At 52.3% G+C, this 18,672-nt stretch overlaps 2 protein-coding genes and 1 long non-coding RNA gene across 4 annotated transcripts in view; 2 read left to right on the forward strand and 1 right to left on the reverse strand.

The window, feature by feature from the left end:
- The window catches only part of LOC148218079 (uncharacterized), a 78,620-nt gene that overhangs the window by 28,469 nt on the left and 31,479 nt on the right, over window positions 1-18,672 (forward strand). The window lies entirely within an intron of this gene.
- LOC148218081 (class I histocompatibility antigen, F10 alpha chain-like) lies at window positions 4,930-8,578 on the reverse strand. 2 transcript variants are annotated; one of them, XM_088158173.1, is made up of 8 exons: window positions 8,425-8,578; window positions 7,256-7,519; window positions 6,634-6,909; window positions 6,143-6,415; window positions 5,953-6,057; window positions 5,819-5,854; window positions 5,661-5,693; window positions 4,930-5,183 (listed from the first exon to the last, which is right to left on the reverse strand). In XM_088158173.1, exons 1-8 carry the CDS (start codon window positions 8,498-8,500, stop codon window positions 5,170-5,172), a joined length of 1,077 nt encoding a protein of 358 aa, XP_088014299.1. In that variant the 5' UTR covers window positions 8,501-8,578; the 3' UTR covers window positions 4,930-5,169. The 2 variants fall into 2 exon arrangements, with proteins under 2 accessions (XP_088014299.1, XP_088014298.1); XM_088158172.1 differs by having other exon boundaries at window positions 5,643-5,693.
- Window positions 8,680-11,193, forward strand: LOC148218082 (uncharacterized). Its single transcript, XR_015800624.1, has 2 exons — window positions 8,680-8,960; window positions 10,806-11,193. It is a non-coding gene; the product is annotated as an uncharacterized LOC148218082 (long non-coding RNA).

Genomic DNA, 18,672 nt, shown 5'->3' on the forward strand with positions numbered 1-18,672 from the left:
AAGACATTTCTACTGTTAGATATTTATCTATTATTAGATATTTATCTGCTGATAAATATTTCTTATTGTTATTTACTATATTTTAGATACTTATCCATTATTAAACACCTATTATTAGCAGATATTTAGAATAGAGACTTGACAAGGTAAAGGCCTTGTTAAGCCTTTAAAGGGGGGAAAAGATGCCTTAATTTTCAACTTTCATATTTTTCAGATTCTGTGCTGCCCTAGTGCGTGACTCTGAACTTCAAATAAAGTGTTAGCAAGTTCTCTTCACAGCTTAGTTAGACAAAACAATCCTTTTCCAGTCTGAGAGCCAAGGACACCGTTGCAGCTTCAGGCCCAAAAATTGTGAACAACAATGAATTGAGGAGAGCAATCTGGGTGAATGGGACTTCATAACCTGGAGCTCTAATTGGACAATTAACCCCAAGATGTAAATTGACCAAAACTGATAAAAGTGTGAAAATCTGTGACTGCTCGTCCATCTTGGGTAGAGCCACGGCCGGGCTCTTGTACTGCCCAAGGTGAATCCTTTGAAGGCCTTTTAGTAAAAACCTCCTTGACTCCTTTAACTCTGTCCAGCCTCTCTGGGCATCAGTTGGAGATTCCCCAGTGACCCTGGTGATCCGTGTTGGGAACACACCTGGCTGGGGGGCTCCACATCTTCCTGGCTCCCTGTGGACACCTGGATGAATGCAGGGGCAGGAACGTCCATTGGGACCCAAACTGACATTGGGAATTCCTTGGGGAGAGCAGATTTGTTGACTTTCAACCCAAAAAAAATCTTCTGCATTCAGTCCTATCTTCTGGTGGCATCAAAGAATACTAAACAGTCTTGGAGATCTTTTCCAACCTCAGTGATTCCACAATTTTGATTTCCTATTGCCCAAGGGTGTCTTTTGCAGCAAATACTGATGAACTGGAGCAAAGACCAAGATTTTGGAGACAGTGGGGTGGGAACCCCTCCAAAACAGGTTCTTTCCTCCCACCAAAGCACATGGATCCTCAGCTGGCATGGACAAGGAAATCCCTTTCTTTTGGCCTTGATTTGCTTTTCATTTTTCTTCATGGAGTAAAAATAAAAAAACAGAAGCTCTTCTCGGGATAAAAAACAAAGACATTGAACTGAGACATGGGTGGATGTAGTAATTATGTTGAGATAGACATGACTGGCATCATCAGCAGTCCTTTATTAAAAACTTGTCATGCCTTATTTCAATGGACTTCTCTTAGGCAACTCTGACTCCTTCCCTCATAGGCAGAATCACACAGCTCTGACTCCTCCTCTCCTCTCTGCAAGTTTCCTTCTTCCTTCTACATCACTGGCTATACCTCATCCTGTCCCTTACCCAGCCACCTAACCCTGTCTGTCACAACAACTTCTTACCTTATCTGCCCCTTGCACAACCCCATGTCCCTTCTCTCCTCACAGCACAGCCAGCAGACTCCACCCCAAACTGCAGCAGATCCTCAGTCTCAAGCTCCAACCGTAACTGTGACTGTGACTAGTGGCCAGCTAGCCCACTCTTTTATAAAACACCCATCCTCATTGGGCAGGCAAGGCTGTTTGCACTCCTCAGTAATCAGTACAGGTGTAATTCATTGTGAAAGATTGCCTTCTAGCCTTTCAACCTATCTTCCCACAAATTCCCCCTTTTTTATTTAATTAAAATAAATTGACATGATGACACATTCACATATTTCACCTCAGACTAACAGTTATACAATTGTTTGGGCAACACATCACAATAAGAACATATACTTGAAATCTCAGTTCTCAAATATCACAAGTATGCTTAGCTTTACTTCATGATTGTTTCTTTCAGCAAGTTCTTATATAAGAAATAATTGTCTGCATGCTGTAGATTGATTAGACATTTACTTTTTCCCAGAGCCGAGAGTCTTATTACTTTTCTCCTCACATATAACCAATTTATTCCGTTTTCATTACCCAAAGTGAAAGTTTACAGCAGCATAACAACCACATCCATTTCATTCTGATTGATTCTTCATTCTTTTCTCATTGATTGTTAGCTTTCTTTTTTAATTTACTTTGGTTTAGTTTGGCTTTTAGCAGTACAGAACATCAACCTAAGGATTCTCTTAGCTCTGAAATGCCTTTGTGAATTAAGCTTGATACATTACCCAGATTCACACAGTACATACCATTAAAGCTCAAAAAGCAGAAAGCTGCAATTCATAAACACAATATATATATTTCAGCATCAAATAGACACATTGCATTCAACAGCAGAACCACCATCTCCAGCTTTTCCTGTATCTTGTTCCTTTAATTACTTCACTTGTTCCTTCTTCAGCTGAGTTGCTTTTGTAAAATTATTTTAGCTAACTTCTGTGCAGGAGTAACATATTTGAACTTGACTCTTAATTCAGCTTTTTGGGGGACACAGAGGCAGCTCTAGCAGGCTCTGCTTCAGGGACAGGCACATTCTCAAGCTGAACTTCATTCTTCTCTTGCTCCCCATTAACTTCAGTTTCTAGCTCTGATTCTTCTTCCACCTCCTGCTCTGTTTTCCATTCTTTTAGAGTCTCATAGAGCAATCTCCAGGTGGCAGTCAAATTTGCAGCTGCCTTGTCCCCTTTGCATACTGCATCCCACGGTCTTTCCCCAACTTCTTTCCATACTCTAACACTAAAGGCAGTACTTTCATCAATCTTAATAACATATTTTTTTTTCCCCAAGTGTTTTTTTAATACACATAAAACAGTCTGTTGCCAGTAGCTCATCTAGATAAGCATCCCTTCAGGTGTCACAGTCAATCAGGTTCAGACCAGCGGCTTCCCCCACTGCTCTCAGCTTCACTGGGCTCCGTCTCTGGCTGTACCTCACCCTACAGCCCAAGTCCAACCACGTTGGCATCACCATTATGTAGTAACTATGTTGAGACGGACTGGACTGATACCATCATCAATCCTTTATTAAAAACTTTACATGCCTTCTTTCTGTGGACTTCTCTCAGCCAACCCTAACTCCTTCCCTCAAAGGCAGCTCCACACAGCTCTGACTCCTTCTCTCCTCTCTGCAAGTTTCCTTCTTCCTTCTACATCACTGGCTAAACCCCAGCCTGTCCCTTATCTGGCCACCTAACCCTGTCTGTCACAACAGCTTCTTACCTTATCTGCCCCTTGCACAACCCCATGTCCCTTGTCTCCTCACAGCACAGCCAGCAGACTCCACCCCAAACTGCAGCAGATCCTCAGTCTCAAGCTCCAACTGTAACTGTGACTAGTGGCCAGCTAGCCCACTCTTTTATAAAACACCCATCCTCATTGGGCAGGCAAGGCTGTTTCTACCTCTCAGTAATCAGTACAGGTGTAATTCATTGGGAAACATTGCCTTCTGCACTATCCTTTCAACCTATCTTCCCACACTTATTCTGTAAGGCTTTTCTTATTTCCTATAGTTATGGTCACCATCATCTCATGGTCATGGTCACCTCACAGTCACCTCATGGTCACAATTGTCTCACAGCCATGGTTGTGTCATGATCATCTCATGGTCTTGATCACCACATAGCAATGGTGTGTTGTGGTCATCTCGTGGTCACCTCTTGGTCAAGATGTGTCATGGTCACAGTCATGATCATCTCATGGCCTCCAGCATTTCATGGCCGTGGTGGTGTCATGGCAATCTCGTGGTCATCTCATTGTCACCATCATCTTGTGGTCATCTCATGGTCACGGCCATCTCATGGTCATGGTCATTTCCTGATCACCATCATCTTATGCTCACGGTCATCTCACTGTAATGGTCACCTCATGATCATGTCACTGTCACCTCATGGTCATCTCATGGCCACGATCACATCAGGGTCACCCCAAGGCCATGGCTGTGCCACAGCCAACCCATGGTCATCTCTTGGTCCAAATCATCTCTTGGTCAGGGTTGTGGTTGTGTCATGGTCATATCATGGCCATGGTCACTCTCATCCCATGGCCATCTTGTACTTGTGTCATGGCCATGGTCATGGCCAGGGAACTTCTCCAAGCCCCAGTTTTGGAACACTCAAGGACCATTGGGGGCAACGATGCCTGGCCTGACCCCTCTCCCATCCCACTGCCCTTCCAGGAGCCTGACATGGCCAAACCTGTCAGGGCTTGGCCTGCCCTGACCCCGGGCTGGTGTCAGTGAAATGGCTAAATAAATAATAAAGGGACAGGAATGACTAAAGGGCTAGAAACTGAAAGTGTAAGGAGAAATAAAAAGGGTGCACAAAGGCCCCTTTAGAAGACCCTAAAATGGGGTTGAGCAGACACTGATACAGACTATGAAGGAATGTTCTAGAAAGCTTCCAGCCAATCACAGACCCTTGTGCAGTCTCTATTTGCATGGTTATGCCCAGTAGTTCCCATAATCCTTTTCTTCTCCTCTACTGCTCGCCATAGTGTGACTGGATGTTGTCTGTCTTGGCTCCTCAGTGTCCAGGGTTGTTACCTGCTGTGGGGCCGGTTCCCAGCCCGTCCCTTCCAGGATGGACTGCTACACAGACTCTCCTGGGGACACATGGGATATGGGACATGGAGCAGGAAACAAAACCTGGGGGATGGAATTGGGTGTGGCTGAGAAGCCCTCATTTTGCTCCAGGTGTCCCCATCCCAGTCCTGGTGTCCCCCTTTATGTGTCCCCATCCCAGTCCTGGTGTCCTCACACTGATCCTGGTGTCCCCATTCCCATGAATGTGTCCCCCACCCTAGTCCTGGTCTTCCCATCCTGCTCCTGGTGTCCCCGTCCCAATTCCTGCTGTCCCCATTCCCATTCCTGCTGTTCCCATCTCTGTCCCTTGCTGTCCCTATCCCATCCTGGTGTCTCAATCCCCGTGTCCCCATCCCTGTCCCCAGTGTCCTTATCCCTGTCCCCAGTGTCCCTATTCCCACTCCTGGCTCCCAGTGAGGAACTGTCGGCCACTGGAGGAGGGAACCCGGATTTATTGCCCCAAGCAGGATTTATTGCCCAAAGTAGGATAATTTCACACCAGAACAAAAGCATTGGGAATATTTGTAATTCTTAGCTTTAAAACACTGGAAAATGGGAAATGTATCTGTTAGCAAAAGCTGTGGGTGGATGGGAACAGTGGGATGAGCTCTGCTGGCATCTCCTGGTTTCCTGGGAAGAGGGAAGGGGCCGGATCCAGCTCCATGGATCGCTCAGGCAATGATTTCTGTCGGGATGAGAGAGGGTCACGGTGTCACCCTCTCCATGTCCCCATCCCACAGGATGGACCTGGCTGGAGCCCATGGAGAGTGGGAGCTGTTTCGGAATCCCACCTCATCCCGCCCCAATCTTGCTCCATCCATCCCACGCGATCCCGCCCCATTCATTCTGCCCTAATCCCACTCTGGAATTCCACCCAATCCCTCTCCATCCATCCCACACCTACTCCATCCATCCATCCATCCATCCATCCATCCATCCATCCATCCATCCACCCCAACTCACCCTGCTCCATCCAACCTGCACCAATCCTGCCCCATCCATCCCACCTGATCCCACTCCAGAATCCAGCCCCGATTCCACTCCACAATTCCATCTGATCCTGCTCTGGACCCCTGCATTGATCCAGAATCCCTCCCTGATCCCAATCTGTCCATTCTGCCCCGATTCTCCTCTGGAATCCCACCCTGATCCCATTGTGTACCTGCACTCAAGGCGTTGGTTCCCACGTCATTTCCTGCAGAAAGAGAAGATCCATGAGATTCCAGCACAGATCCAGTTAATCCACTGGGAATAACTCCAGGATCCATCCTGGGATCCAAACAGAGAGGACTCAGAGCTGGATCCACCACTGGTACTCACTGGCTGCCATGTTGCATCCATTCCTGTCCCTCCTCCCTGTGGAAAAACAGTGGGATCAGCGTTGGTGGCACAGGATTCCCAGAACAGTGCCAGGTGGATCCATGCTCCATCCCAACCCCCATCCCGTGCATTACCAGATTGGCGCTTCCAGATGACAAATCCAATGAGGGCAATGAAGATGATGATGGCAGCGATGGACACAGCGACCACCACAGTGAGATTCCTGCCAGATGTTGGCTCTGAAAAATGTGGGATGGTGAGCAGGGGGAGGGGAATCCCCATTTGGGAATTCCAAATTCCCAATTCCCACATTCCCAGCCTCACCCCAAGCATAGATCCCGGGTTCTGACATTCCGGGATGCTCCACCCGGCACCGGTACTGCTCCCGCTCCTCCGGCCGTGCCTTGATCCTGGCCCAGGTGTGGAAGGTGCCGTCGCTGTTGGGAACGATCCCGCCCCACTCCGTCTCCTGACCCCAGATTTCATCCCCCTTCATCCAGTTGACTGCGATGGAGCTGGGGTAGAATCCGTACGCGTGGCAGGACAAGATCAGCGTCCCGTGTTCCTCTTTTCCAGACACATGGACATCAGGGGGCTCTGGAATGGGATAACGGTGAGATACATCCATGGAATTCTATTGAGTCCATGGGTGAGATCTGCCCCTGGAATTCCCACTGGAATTGGATGGGGGTGAGACCTGCCCATGGAATTTCCACTGGAATAGGATGGGGTGAGATCTGCCTGTGGAATTCCCACCGGAATTATCACGTTCCCAAGTCCTCCATTCCCAAATCCCACATGAATTCTGCTCCCACCTTTGCGGTCCAGCTCCTTCTGTCCATATTTGACGTATTTCTGGAGCCACTCTGGGCATTCATGCTCCAGGTAATTCGCCTGCCTCTCAACCTCGTTCGTTTCACTTTCCCAGTACCTCCTGCTGATCTCAGCAGCGCTGTCGGCCGCCACGAATCTCCTGGATCCCAGGTCAAAGGAAATGAGTTCCTGCCCATCGTAGCCATTCCGGAAGGACCCATGGACGCTCCCATCAGATAGGAGCTCACAGCCAAAAAGCCATTGTATGGTGTGGAGACCTGGGGGAATTGTACCCACAGAGTCCCAGTCCCACAGAGCCCCATTCCAGCCCTATGGAGCCCCAGAGTCTGATGGAGATCCACAGAGCCTCATCCCAGCCCCATGGATCCACATCCCAACCCATGGATCACAAGATATCCCATACCAGCCTAATGGATCCCCATCTCAGCCCCTTGGTGCCTTGTGAATCCACATCCAAGCCTCATAAATCCCATTCCAGCCCTATGGATCCCCATCTTAGCCTCATGGAAACCCACCCCAGCCCCATGGATGCCATCCCAACACCATGGATGCCACCCCAACCCCACAGATCCTATCCCAGCCCCACAGATCCCCCCCACTCACCCCTGCTCTGGTTGTACCGGTCCCGCAGTATATCCAGGTTCCTGGCATCCATGTTCTGGTTCCCCACGCAGATCTGGGTCTCCCTATCCCAATATCCCGGCCCGACTCTATCCTTTATCCACTGCGTCAGCGGCTCCATCCGGCCCCGCTCGCTGTCATAGCGCACGAAGGGGATCCCATCCAGGTACCCAATCATCATGAACTGAGGGATCCCCGGGCTGGGCTCTGACACCGCCACATCCAAGTAATACAGGGAGTGAAGAACTGGGGGGACACAGAGATTTGAGGGGATTGAGGGGGTCATGGATCAATGAAAGGGTAACTGGGAGAGACGGGAATGGGGTGCATGGGGTCCCAGTGTCCAGGAATGGTGGCTCAGGGGACTCCCACTATCAAGGAAAGGGGGATACAAGAACTGTGAGAGGTGGGATGGGAGTTCCAGGGGATTCCTGTGCCCTGGAAACGGGGCTCAGGAGTCCCCGGTGTTGAGGGAAAGGGGGGGTTTGGGAGCTGGGAAAGGCAGGAATGGGGGTCCAGGGGGTCCCTGGTTCAGGGGAAAGGGGGATCTGGGGCTGGGAGAGGCGAGCGGATCCTGGAGGCGCAGCCTGGGAGACAGGAAAGACACTGAGGAAGTGCGGTGGGGGAGGGGACGGAAGGAAAGGCCGAATTCCAGGGAGTTCATCTGGATCTTATTGGATTCGCGCTGCGACCTCCCCTGAGACCCCCTGGGGCGGCCGGGACCCTCTGGGACCCCGTTTCAAATAGCGGCGGGAGTGGAAAACGGGGGAGACACGAAAGTTGGGAGGTCCGAGGCAAAGGTGAAGGGCGAGACTGAAGTCTGGGAAAGGGGGATGGCGGAAAAGGAGGTGCAGGGTGTCCCAGGCCTTGAAATGGAGATTCAGGGGTGTCCCAGTGCCCAGGAATGGGGGTTCAGGGGGTGTCCCGTACCGCGATTCGGGGTTCAAAGGGGTCTTGATCCCCAGGAATGGGGGTTCAGGGCAGTCCCGGTGCCTGATGAGGGGGTTCAGGGCGGTCCCGGTGCCGGGGAAGGGGGAGTCACAAAACCCAAAATGTGGCTATGGGAGGTTCCCGAGTCCAGGAATGAAGGTTTACGGTTTAGCCCGGAAATGTAAGTTCAGAGCGGTCGCGGTTTTAGGGGTCCCACTCACCTTTCGTCGCGCCCCCCGGGTCCCAGAGGAGCCCCAGGAGCCCCAAAAGCGGCCCCAGACCCAGCGCTGGAGCCATCGCGCTGCTCCGCTGCGGCTCCGCCCGGCTCCCCCCGCCCGGCTCCCCCCGCCCGGCTCCCCCCGCCCGGCTTCCCCCGGCTCCCCCTGGCTCCCCTCGGCTCCCCCCGCCCGGCTTCGCCCCAGCACTGGCCCCGCCCCCAGGGCGGCCTCCGGCCCCGCCATTGGCGCCGCATGTTCCTGTCCGCCAATGGCAACAGTATCTCTCAGTGACGTCATCAGTCGCCGGGTAGATCCCGGTCTCGCAGGTTGGGGCGCAGAAGCGAAAGAGACCGAGGGAGCGCGGTGCGGAGAGGGGTCGGCGGAATTCCAGAGAATTCCTCTGGATTCCTCTGATCCCCGCTGCGACCTCCGGCGGCCCTTTGAGAACTATCTGCAACCCCCTGAAACCCCCCTTAAGAAAGCTCCGGGAGTGGAGAACTGGAGGGACACGAAAATTTGGGAGACCTGGGGGTGTAAAGGTGAAGGAAAAGGGCGGGTCCGGGGTCTGGGAAGGGCGGGATGCCCGAGAAGGAGGTGCAGGGGGTCCCAGTAGACGTGACGAGGATCCAGGAGGGGGTCCCAGTATCGAATAATGGGGTGCAGGGGGTGTCCTCATGCCCAGTAATGGGGGTTCAGGGGGTCCCAGGATCAAGGAAAGGGAGCTGAGGGCAATGGGGGGTCCAAAGGGTCCCTGTGCCCAGGAAAGGGGGGGCACGGGTTGAGGAAAATAGAGAGTGGGGGCTGGGAAAGGCAGGAATGGGGGTCCAGGGGCTCCCGGAGTCAAGGAAAAGGGGGACTGGGGTCTCCGAGAGGGAGAGGGTCTGGAAAGGGGTGCGGGGGGCATTGGTGCTGGATGAAGGGGTTCAGTTGGGTGCCGGTGCTGGATAAGGGGATACAGGGGGATTCTGGTGCGCGGGAATTGGGGGTTCAGGGGAGTTCCGGTCCTGAATATGGGGGTTCAGGGGGTCCCGGAACTGGGGAAGGTGGTCTCAGTTCCTCCGAAATGAAGATTCAGGGAAGTTCCCGTGCCCAGAAATGGGGTTTTCTAGGAGTTCCCATGCCGGTAAATCGGGGTTCAGGGGGTCCCGGTTCCCAGGAAATGGGGTTTCGGGGGTGGTTTCCGTGTACGAGAATGGGGCTTCAGGGGGTTCCACGTTCCAGGTAAGGGGGTTCAGGGTATTTTTCGACTGGGCAAGGGGGTACAGGGGGTCTCGGTGCCCCGAAATGAACGTTCAAGAGGGTCTCTGTGCCCAGGAAGGGGAGTTCGTCCGGAATTGGAAGTGCAGGGGGGTCCCTGTTCCCAGAAACGGGGGTTCAGGGGGGTCCCGGTGCAGGGGGCGGTCACCGTCCCCGGGCGGATCCCGAAGCCGCAGCTCGGGAGACGCGAAAATGATCGGGGAACGCGAGGAGGGGGAGGGGACAGAGGAAACCCTGGGAATTCCTCTGAATCCCCTCCGGGACCTCCCAGGACCCCCCGCAGGACGAGCAGAGGGTGGAGAACTGGGGTGGACGCAGAGACTGGGGGGTCTGGGGGCGTCCAAGAGTCAGGAGCAGAACTGGTAGATTGAGGAAGGTTCCAAGGTTCAAGGAAAGGACTGGGAGAGGCGGGATGGGGGCTCCAGCGGGTCACTGTGCCCAGGAAAGGGGTCCAGGGGTCCTCGGTTTTGAGAAAAGTGGAGTTTGAGAGCTGGGAAAGGCAGGAATGGGGGTCCAGGGGGTCCCTGAGTCACGGGAAAGAGGGAGCTGGGGCTGGGAGAGGCGGGCGGATCCCGGGGACACAGGATGGGCGAAGGGAAATCGAGACGGGAGGAAAGGGGAATTCCAGGGAATTCATCTGTTCCCACTGGATCTCCTCTGAGATCCCCTGGGACCCCCCGGGACCCCGGGGGACCCTCTGAAACGCCCTTCCAGGAAGCGCCGGGAATGGAGAACTGGGGAGACGCAGAAATTTTGGAGATCTGGGGGTCCAAAAGCCGAGGAAGAGGGCGCATCTGGGGTCTGGGAAGGGCAGCATGGCCGGGAATGGGAGTGCAGGGGTGTCTCAGAGCACTGACGGGGGTGCGGGGGAATCCCAGTCTCGGATAAGGGGGTGCAGGGGAAAGGAGTACGGGGCTGTCCCCGTGCCAAAAATGGGGGTTCAGGGGTTCCCGTTGTGGTAATTGATAAAAGATTCGTGTTAATCACAAAAGTCTTGGGGTTCGTACAAACCAGAATACTAAGGTCTGAAGTGAAGCATGGACGCTAGATAAAGGAAAATATATGATTAAATCGTTCTGTTTTAAATCACCATGTTATGTTATGTTGTGTTGTGTTATGTTTCCCAGATAAGTTATATCTGCTGCCAGCTTGCAAAATCACACTTCCGGATAGTCCTTCCTGCCTTTGTTTGATCACTGCTGCCTATCTCAAGGACCAGACTTCCAGATTTCCCTGGTGGTTGTCTACAAAGACCAGATGTTTATCTGTGAGACTGACTATCGCCCAGAGGCTTTGTGAGTTTGGATACAGATGTTTATTCGACCACCACTGCTTACTTGGCAAAATTATGACAGAAAAAAACCCAAAATTAATGATTATAATGAGAAACCATAGTATAAGAAGAGGCTGCAAACCAAGGTTGGGTGGAGCGTGGAGTGGGCGGTGACCCCTCACGTTCCCCAGCGCGCTGCTTGCTCTTTCTATATCAAATAAAGCAATCTAAATTTTGCTGAATATCGAGACTTTTGTCTCTCATTTATAACAATTGGGAGGTGAGAGGAGTGATGGGATCTGGGGAGATCCAGACCATTGCCAGATCGTGGTCAGCTCATGTTCATCACGTGGTCACTCATGGTCATCTTATGGTCATCTCCCAATCACCATCATCTCATGCTCATGGTCACCTCATGGCCAGGATCATGTTATGGTCATGGGCATGCCGTGGTCATCTCTTGGTCACAATACCTCATGCCCATGGTCATCTCACAGTCATCATCATGTCATGGTCACAGTCATGGACATTTCTTGATCACCTCATGGCCATGGTTGTGTCATGGTCATCTCATGGTCACTACATGATCCTGGGCACCACATGGCTGTGTCATCATCATCTCATGGTCACAGTCCTCTCATAGTCATGGCCGTCTCTTGGTCATCTCACAGTCACAGTCATGTCATCATCACAGTCATGGTCATTTATTTCCTGATATCCATCATCTCATCTTCATGGTCAACTCTCAGTAATGGTCACCTCATGGTCATGGTCACCTCATGGTCATGGTCATCTCCTTATCACCATCATCTCATGGTCGTGGTCATCCTGTGGCCACAATTATTTCATAGCTGTGGTCATATTGTGGTCACCTCATGGTCATCTCCTGATCTCCATCATCTCGTTCACAGTCATGGTTGCATCATGGTTATTTCTTGTTCTTGGTCATCTCCTGATCCCCATCATCTCATGTCCATTGTCGTCTCACTGTAATAGTCATCTCAGGGTGATGGTTGTGTCATGGTCATCTCATGGTCATGGTCATCTCATGGCCACAGTTCTGTCATGGTCATCTCATATCAGGGGTCGAGGGTGGTCCCCAACAATCCTTTTTAGGCTTTGCGGATATCAGAGCAGAAGTGGCAAAAATTAAAGAAGAGCGGAACAACAACCACAACTCAGAAACATAAAAAAATTTATTAATAATGAAAGTAAATGTGGGATGAGGCCCAAAAATCCAAATACAACAACTGAGAGGACAAGGTCACTTTAGGAGCCTGGGGTTGAAGACAAAGATACAGGGAGGTCCAAGGTGTAAATATGGGGTAAGGGAGGGGGTAGAGTTGAGCTTAGGGTCCAATGGGGAAAGGGGAAAGTGGGGCAGAGGTGGAGTAAGGGCAGGTAGGATCCAATGGGGTAGGTTGGGTGGAACATTGCATCAGCTGAGGGCCAATGGAGATACAAGGAAGGGAGAACATTCTGGAACTGGGAGAGGTGATAATTAACGGGGAAATGAGGGTTAGGAATATGCATGAGGTATTAACATAGGCAATCCCATAACTCTTAATAACATTCTTCTGAGGTCACCACAACTTAAACAAATGCCTCCCAAAGTTTAGGGTTGGGATATAATTTTTCTTTGGTGATGGTTGCCTGTCCTGGGATACTGGTCAGGCTGACTCCCACATCTCCCCCTTTCTGTTTAACTGTAAAAATAGAACTGAAAGATTTTTGTAAAACTCTGTAAAAACATCCTAACAGACAAGGAACAACTCACAGTATAATGACAACAATTATGAAGATAAGTAACCCCGTATTCATTATAGACAACACCTACCCCTTGATTTCCCAACTTTTAAAGAGTCCATCAAACCAGTCTTTGTCATCATAAATTCTTAACTTTTTGACTCCCATCTTTGAGGACTTGAATACTTTTGTGTATAGACTCACTATGGTCTGAAAGGTTCACGCAGCACATGCCTTCGAGGTCTTGGCATCCGTGTGCCAACAGCAAGAAATCTATGGCAGCTCTGTTTTGTAACGTTGTGTGTCTTAGGCTGTCAACATCTGTTAAAAGGTCATTTAGAGATAGAAGTAGCATTGGTTTATTTACATAACCAACATCCTAATTTTCCTAATTGCGTTATTGCTTGTGCAGCACCTACCCACGGTACAAAAGCAGAGGCAACAATCCTCTGTCCTCTATTCCAAAATTCTATTTCACTGGTACAGTCGAATTGGAACTGATGTGCAAAGCGGTTTATTTCCCTATTTTTGTCATTGCCAATTAGTGTTGTGACATTGGGAGTTAGTAAAGCAAGCCTACCAAGGCTACATGGGCTGCCTTTAATACGAGATGGAATGGCAGGCCATGCTCTGTCCCCACAAATAAGAAACGTGCCTGCTGGTAATTGCAAAGGGGCATCGATTTAGATGGATGTCATGAGGTATAATTGCACCATAGGCTCTCATTTTTATACCTTGGATGGTGGGGAGAAACATCCCACAGTGCTGGTTCATCTGGTTTTACAATTTGGGGCTTAGCACCATTAGATGTTACCAATTGAACTCTTTTTCTATAATGAAAGGTAAAGCAGTAATCCATTCGAGCTGAGCCAAACAGTTCCAATTCTTGAGCCTCTAATGGTGCATGTGGAAGGCTGCGAGGCCACGAATCTCAAAAATCTACAGGATTGTATTTCAGCTTACCAATGGGACTGTTCCTTTGCATATTACAGATGGCCTTTTTATTTACTGGCCACTCATCTATTGCCAGACATACCAGCCATGTTGAAGAGGGGTTATTTGGGGTGGGAACAGATAAACATAAAGTCTCCTGGTGTGTTATGTTCGCTAAAGACTTGCTGTTAGGAGTTGTGAGTACTGGAATTTTCTGGTGGGTTGTCCTTTATTGGCTGTAGGTAAGGTTTGATGGTTTTGGCTGGTATCCACCGAGGTCCTCTATCTGTGGAGACACAACTGTATCCCTTCCCCCAATTATTAATTGAAATGGTCCTAAAATTTGATTTGTTTCAGGCTCTTTTACTAACACTGGTGGTCATCAGCATCATCAGCTTGTGGATTTCTGTTACAGCACGAGGCTGGCTCATGCTCCAGTGCAAGTTTTTTTGATGGCAGCCTGGGGAAATTGCCTTTAAAAGAAAATTGTTTAGCCGGGGGTTCGTTTTGACCAGGAACTGGGTATCTCCCTTTTCTCTGTGGACAGTCTTTTCAGAAATGCAAAGCATGTGGGTTGGTACTGTGATTGTGGGCTTTAAAAGGAAACTGCACAGCCACCAGGGCTTTTGCAACTCCTTGCCCCATGGCCTGGGCCTGTCCTGCTGCCACATTCATCCCGAGACGTTTGCACGCCTCGATCATCTGGAGGATCATCAGTGGTGTTTCTCGTGGCAGGGCGTGCAACACCTTTGGACACTCAGAGTTACCATGAGCTACTGCCAATGTCTCTAACAGTTTGTTGCTGGTCCTATCATCAGGGATTTGTTTTTCCAATGCTTGTTTTAACTGGTCTATAAATTCCGTGTATGTCTCTCCTGGCTCTTGCCTAATATTAGTATACTCTGAGTTAGGATTGCTGCCATCTGCTACATGGACCAATGCTTTTAACAAAAATTTTTAACTTCATTGAATACTTGCCTGAGGACTGCTGCTGCTTGCTCCTCAGGTTGGCTAAATTGTCCTTCCCCGGTTAGGTGGCCCATCATTTATGTTGTGTCATTCAAACATAACTGAAATTTAACCCAAACTTTACTGAAACAAGCCCACATTGGCTGCCTGTCACTGCAGTGTCACTGTTGATGTGTCCCTTGACCCAGTCAGCTCTCTGATCATGTGGTGTCCACGCATCTCCCCAGCCCATCACTGCCTCACACACGAGGTGACCACCACCCCACTCTCTGGCCATCTGACCCGCAGCTGAGCCCTTCCCAGAGTGCCTTTTGGTGGATAAAAGTGAACATAGTGAACAGGATTTAACAAAAATAGAAGAGGCCCTTATTCTCTAAGGCGTTCCTTATTTCCTACAGTTATGGTCATCACCATTACCTCATGGTCATGGTCACCTAATGGTCACCTCACAGTCACCTCATGCTCACAATCATCTCACAGCCATGGTTGTGTCATGATCATCTCATGGTCTTGATCAGCACATAGCCATGGTGTGTTGGGGTCATCTCATGGTCACCTCTAGGTCAAGATCCTGTTATGGTCATCTCACAGCCTTCAGTATTTCATGGCCATAGTGGTGTCAAGGTCATCTTGTGGTCATCTCATGGTCACGGCCATCTTGTGGTCATGGTCCTTTCCTGATCACCATCATCTTATGCTTGTGGTCATCTCACTGTAATGGTCATCTCATGATCATGTCATGGTCACCTCATGGTCATCTCATGGCCACGACCACATCAGGGTCACCTCAAAGCCATGGTTTTGCCATGGCCAACCCATGGTCATCTCTTGGTCCAAATCATGTCATGGTCAGGGTTGTGGTTGTGTCATGGTCACTCTCATCTTACGGCCATCTCGTGCCCATGTCATGGCCAGGGAACTTCTCCAAGATCCTGAGCCCCAATTTTGGGACACTCAAGGACCTTTGGGCACAATGAGGCCTGGCCTGACCCCTCCCCCCATCCCACTGCCCCTCCAGGAGCCCAACGTGGCCAAACCTTCCTGGGGACACCTCGGACATGGGACACAGAGTGGGAAATGAATCCTGAGGGATGGAGCTGGGTGTGGTCGGCAAGTCCCAATTCTAGTCCTGCTGACCCCATCCTGCTCCTGCTGTCCCCATTCCACTCCTGGTGTCCCCATTCCCATTCCTGCTGTTCCCATCTCTGCCCCTGCTGTCCTTATCCCACTCTGCAGTCCCCAACCCTGCCCCTAGTGTCCCCATCCTTATCCCCAGTGTCCCCATTCCTGGCTCCCAGAGAGGAACTGCCAGGCACTGGAGGAAGGAACCTGGATTTATTGCCCCAAGCAGGATTTATTGCCTCAAAGCAGGATAATTTCACACCAGAACTGAAGTATTGTGAATATTTGTGGTTCTTGGATTTAAAATACTGGAAAATCAGAAATGGATCCATTAGCAAAAGCTGTGAGTGTCTGGGAGCAGCAGGATGAGCTGTGCTGGCAGCTCTTGGTTTCCTGGGAAGAGGGAAGGGGCCAGATCCAGCTCCATGAATCACTCAGGCGGTGATTCCTGCTGGGATGAGAAAATCTTCCAGGTCACTGATGGCTCTGCAGGAAAATCCAATGCAAACAGTCAAGTCAGGTGCCTGAAGGATTTTCTGACCTGTGCCACAACAGGTCCCTTCTGTGAGGTCAGTGTCCCGTGAGGAGGGAACATGTCCTGGAAATGTCACGGAATGTCAGTGGAGAATGGAGGCACTGGCAGCTCGTGGCAGCCCTGGCAGGGACTGTCACTGATCTGTGTCCTCGGGGGTGACCCTGACAGGGGCCTCTGAGCTGGGACAGCAGCGCAGGACCCTGGGCTGGGAAGGTCAGCCCCAGCTCAGGGCCAGCGCTGGGACCAGGGCAGGACAGGGCAGGGCCATCCCTGGGGCCAGGGGAGCTGCGGGAGCTGTGTCCCAGTGCCAGCCCGGTCTGGAGCCACAGCCCTGCTGGGCACAGAGCCCCTGGGAGCCGATGGCTGGGCCAGCTCAGCACAGCGGGGTTGGGCTGATCCAGCAGGACACGGTGGCCGTGGCTGTGCCAGGGGCTCTGCCCGGGGATCTTCCCCTGGGGGCCTGGAGCAGTCTGGGGCTGCAGGGACAGGAATGGGCTGGAGCCGGGCACTGCCACCAGCCCAGCACTGCCACAAGGCCAGCCCCGGTGTCCCAGTGCCACCATTGCCCAGTGCTCCCCAGGGCACCTGCAGGGACTGGAGATCCCGGTCCCCCAGCTGCTGCCATGGCCCCTGACCCCGCTGTGCTCCCCCTGCCCCTTCTCCCTGATCCCGGGGTGCTGCTGCCCCAGGAAGAGGGGTCAGTGCACCCCAATGAGCCCAGGGGCTGCAGTGGGAACAGGGACAATCCTGCTCTGACACTCCAGGTTTGGGGCCGGGCTCAGCTCCGGGGTGTCCTGCAAGGAACTCTCTGGGAGGGGAGGGGTACCGGGAGATGGGGGGTGTGGGGCTGGGGGCTGTTGGAGGATGGATTGTGTTGGAGTGGGGGTGTCCCCACAGGGTCCCCAGCTGCCTTTGGATCCCTGCCTGCCCCCCTCGGCCCCCCGGGTGCCCGGTCCCCTCCAGGGGCAGCTGCCCCGTGCAGGAAGCTGCAGGGATGCGGGGAGCGGGGCTGGATCCGTGCCACAGCCGGGATGGACTCTGTGCCAGGGCTGGGCTTGTGGCCAGGGCTGGGGGCTGTGCCAAGCCGGGCTTTGGCCTGGGGGCTGTCAGGGAGGGCGCAGGGAGGAGTCCCGGCAGGGATAAAGGTGCTCCTGCCCTGCTGCAGCCTCAGCCAGCGCTGCCCAGTGCGAGAGGAAGATGAAGGTGGCTGTGCTCAGCGTGGCCCTGCTCTTCTCCATCCTGCTGTGCCTGCCGGCACAGAGCGAGGTGAGGCTCCAAAGCCACGGGCTGGGCTCAGGTCTGAGGGCTCTTCCCAATGCAGGGGCTCCGCCGGGCTCCCCGGCCCCGGGCCGTGCCGCTTTCTCCTCGCCACCATTGCCTCTGTCCTTCCCCTTGCCGCAATTCAACTCCCGCTGCCAGAGCCCGGCTTCCCCACGGATGCTCGGACCCGGCTCCTCCCTGCGAGGGCCCCAGAGCTTTCCTGTGCTGCTATCCCCAAATCCCGTCCTTTTGGGCCTCCCCATCCCATCCCATCCCATCCCATCCCATCCCATCCCATCCCATCCCATCCCATCCCATCCCATCCCATCCTCTTGATCCCCTCGGGCATCTCCCCAGCATCTCCTCTGTTGCCCACACAAGAACAAAGGCCAGTCCCAAACTAGGCTGAAGTGGGACCAAGAGGTCCAAACTCATTTAAGTACAGACTAGGCTGAACTCGGCCTAACTGGGATGAACTGTTCCAGTCCCAAACCAGGCTGAGCTGGCACAAACGGGGAAATGCCTCCCCCTCTGCCCTGCTCCCCTCAACCCCCCAGATGATTCCCACGGTCTTCTCTCCAGTCTTTGCCCTCAGTTCATTGCCTTTCACCCTGCAGTGATGTTCCCAAATCCCCTGGCACCCCCTGCTCAGAGCAGAGGACAGCCATGGGTGGGAGGTGGGGGGCTGGGGACTCCTGTGTCCCCCCAGCCCCTCAAGGGCCAATCCTGACCAACCTTTGCTCTCCTTGCCCAGGCCACCTTTGATGGCAGTGGTGGAGCTCTATGTGCTGGGGTAAGTCCTGGAGCTGGGGGCACCAGTGTGGGAACTGGGGGGAAGTTTGGTCTCCCCCAATCTTTACTAGGACTGGGGACACCCCAGTGACATCTCATGCTCTCTCCACAGCGAGTTGGTGGCATTGCTTTTGGCAAGGTGAGTACCCCGAGTTCTTCTGCTGAACCAGAGCCTCCCCTCTCATGGCCATGACCCTCCAGGCCATCCCAGTGCACCCCAGTGCGTGCCTGTACATCCCAGAGCTTCCCAAGGCTGCCCCTTCCCCAGGGTCCCCATTGTATTCCCACCCATCTCAGTGCACCCCAGGCACCCCAAAGATCCCCATGCCCACTCCACTTCCTCTCCTCTTTCCCTCCACTCCCT

Source organism: Sturnus vulgaris, unplaced genomic scaffold, assembly GCF_052056855.1.
Source record: "Sturnus vulgaris isolate bStuVul1 unplaced genomic scaffold, bStuVul1.hap1 Scaffold_195, whole genome shotgun sequence".
NCBI classification, from domain to species: Eukaryota; Metazoa; Chordata; class Aves; order Passeriformes; family Sturnidae; genus Sturnus; species Sturnus vulgaris.

What these genes read in the sequence shown, in the direction of transcription:
- LOC148218081 (XM_088158172.1), bottom strand. Translation starts at nt 8,500, where the DNA reads ATGGCTCCAGCGCTGGGTCTGGGGCCGCTTTTGGGGCTCCTGGGGCTC. An exon ending in CCCGGGGGGCGCGACGAAAG is followed by an intron (nt 7,520 to 8,424) that starts GTGAGTGGGACC and finishes GTGTCCCCCCAG; the next exon opens with TTCTTCACTCCCTGTATTAC. An exon ending in TGGATGCAACATGGCAGCCA is followed by an intron (nt 5,694 to 5,818) that starts GTGAGTACCAGT and finishes CTCTTTCTGCAG; the next exon opens with GAAATGACGTGGGAACCAAC.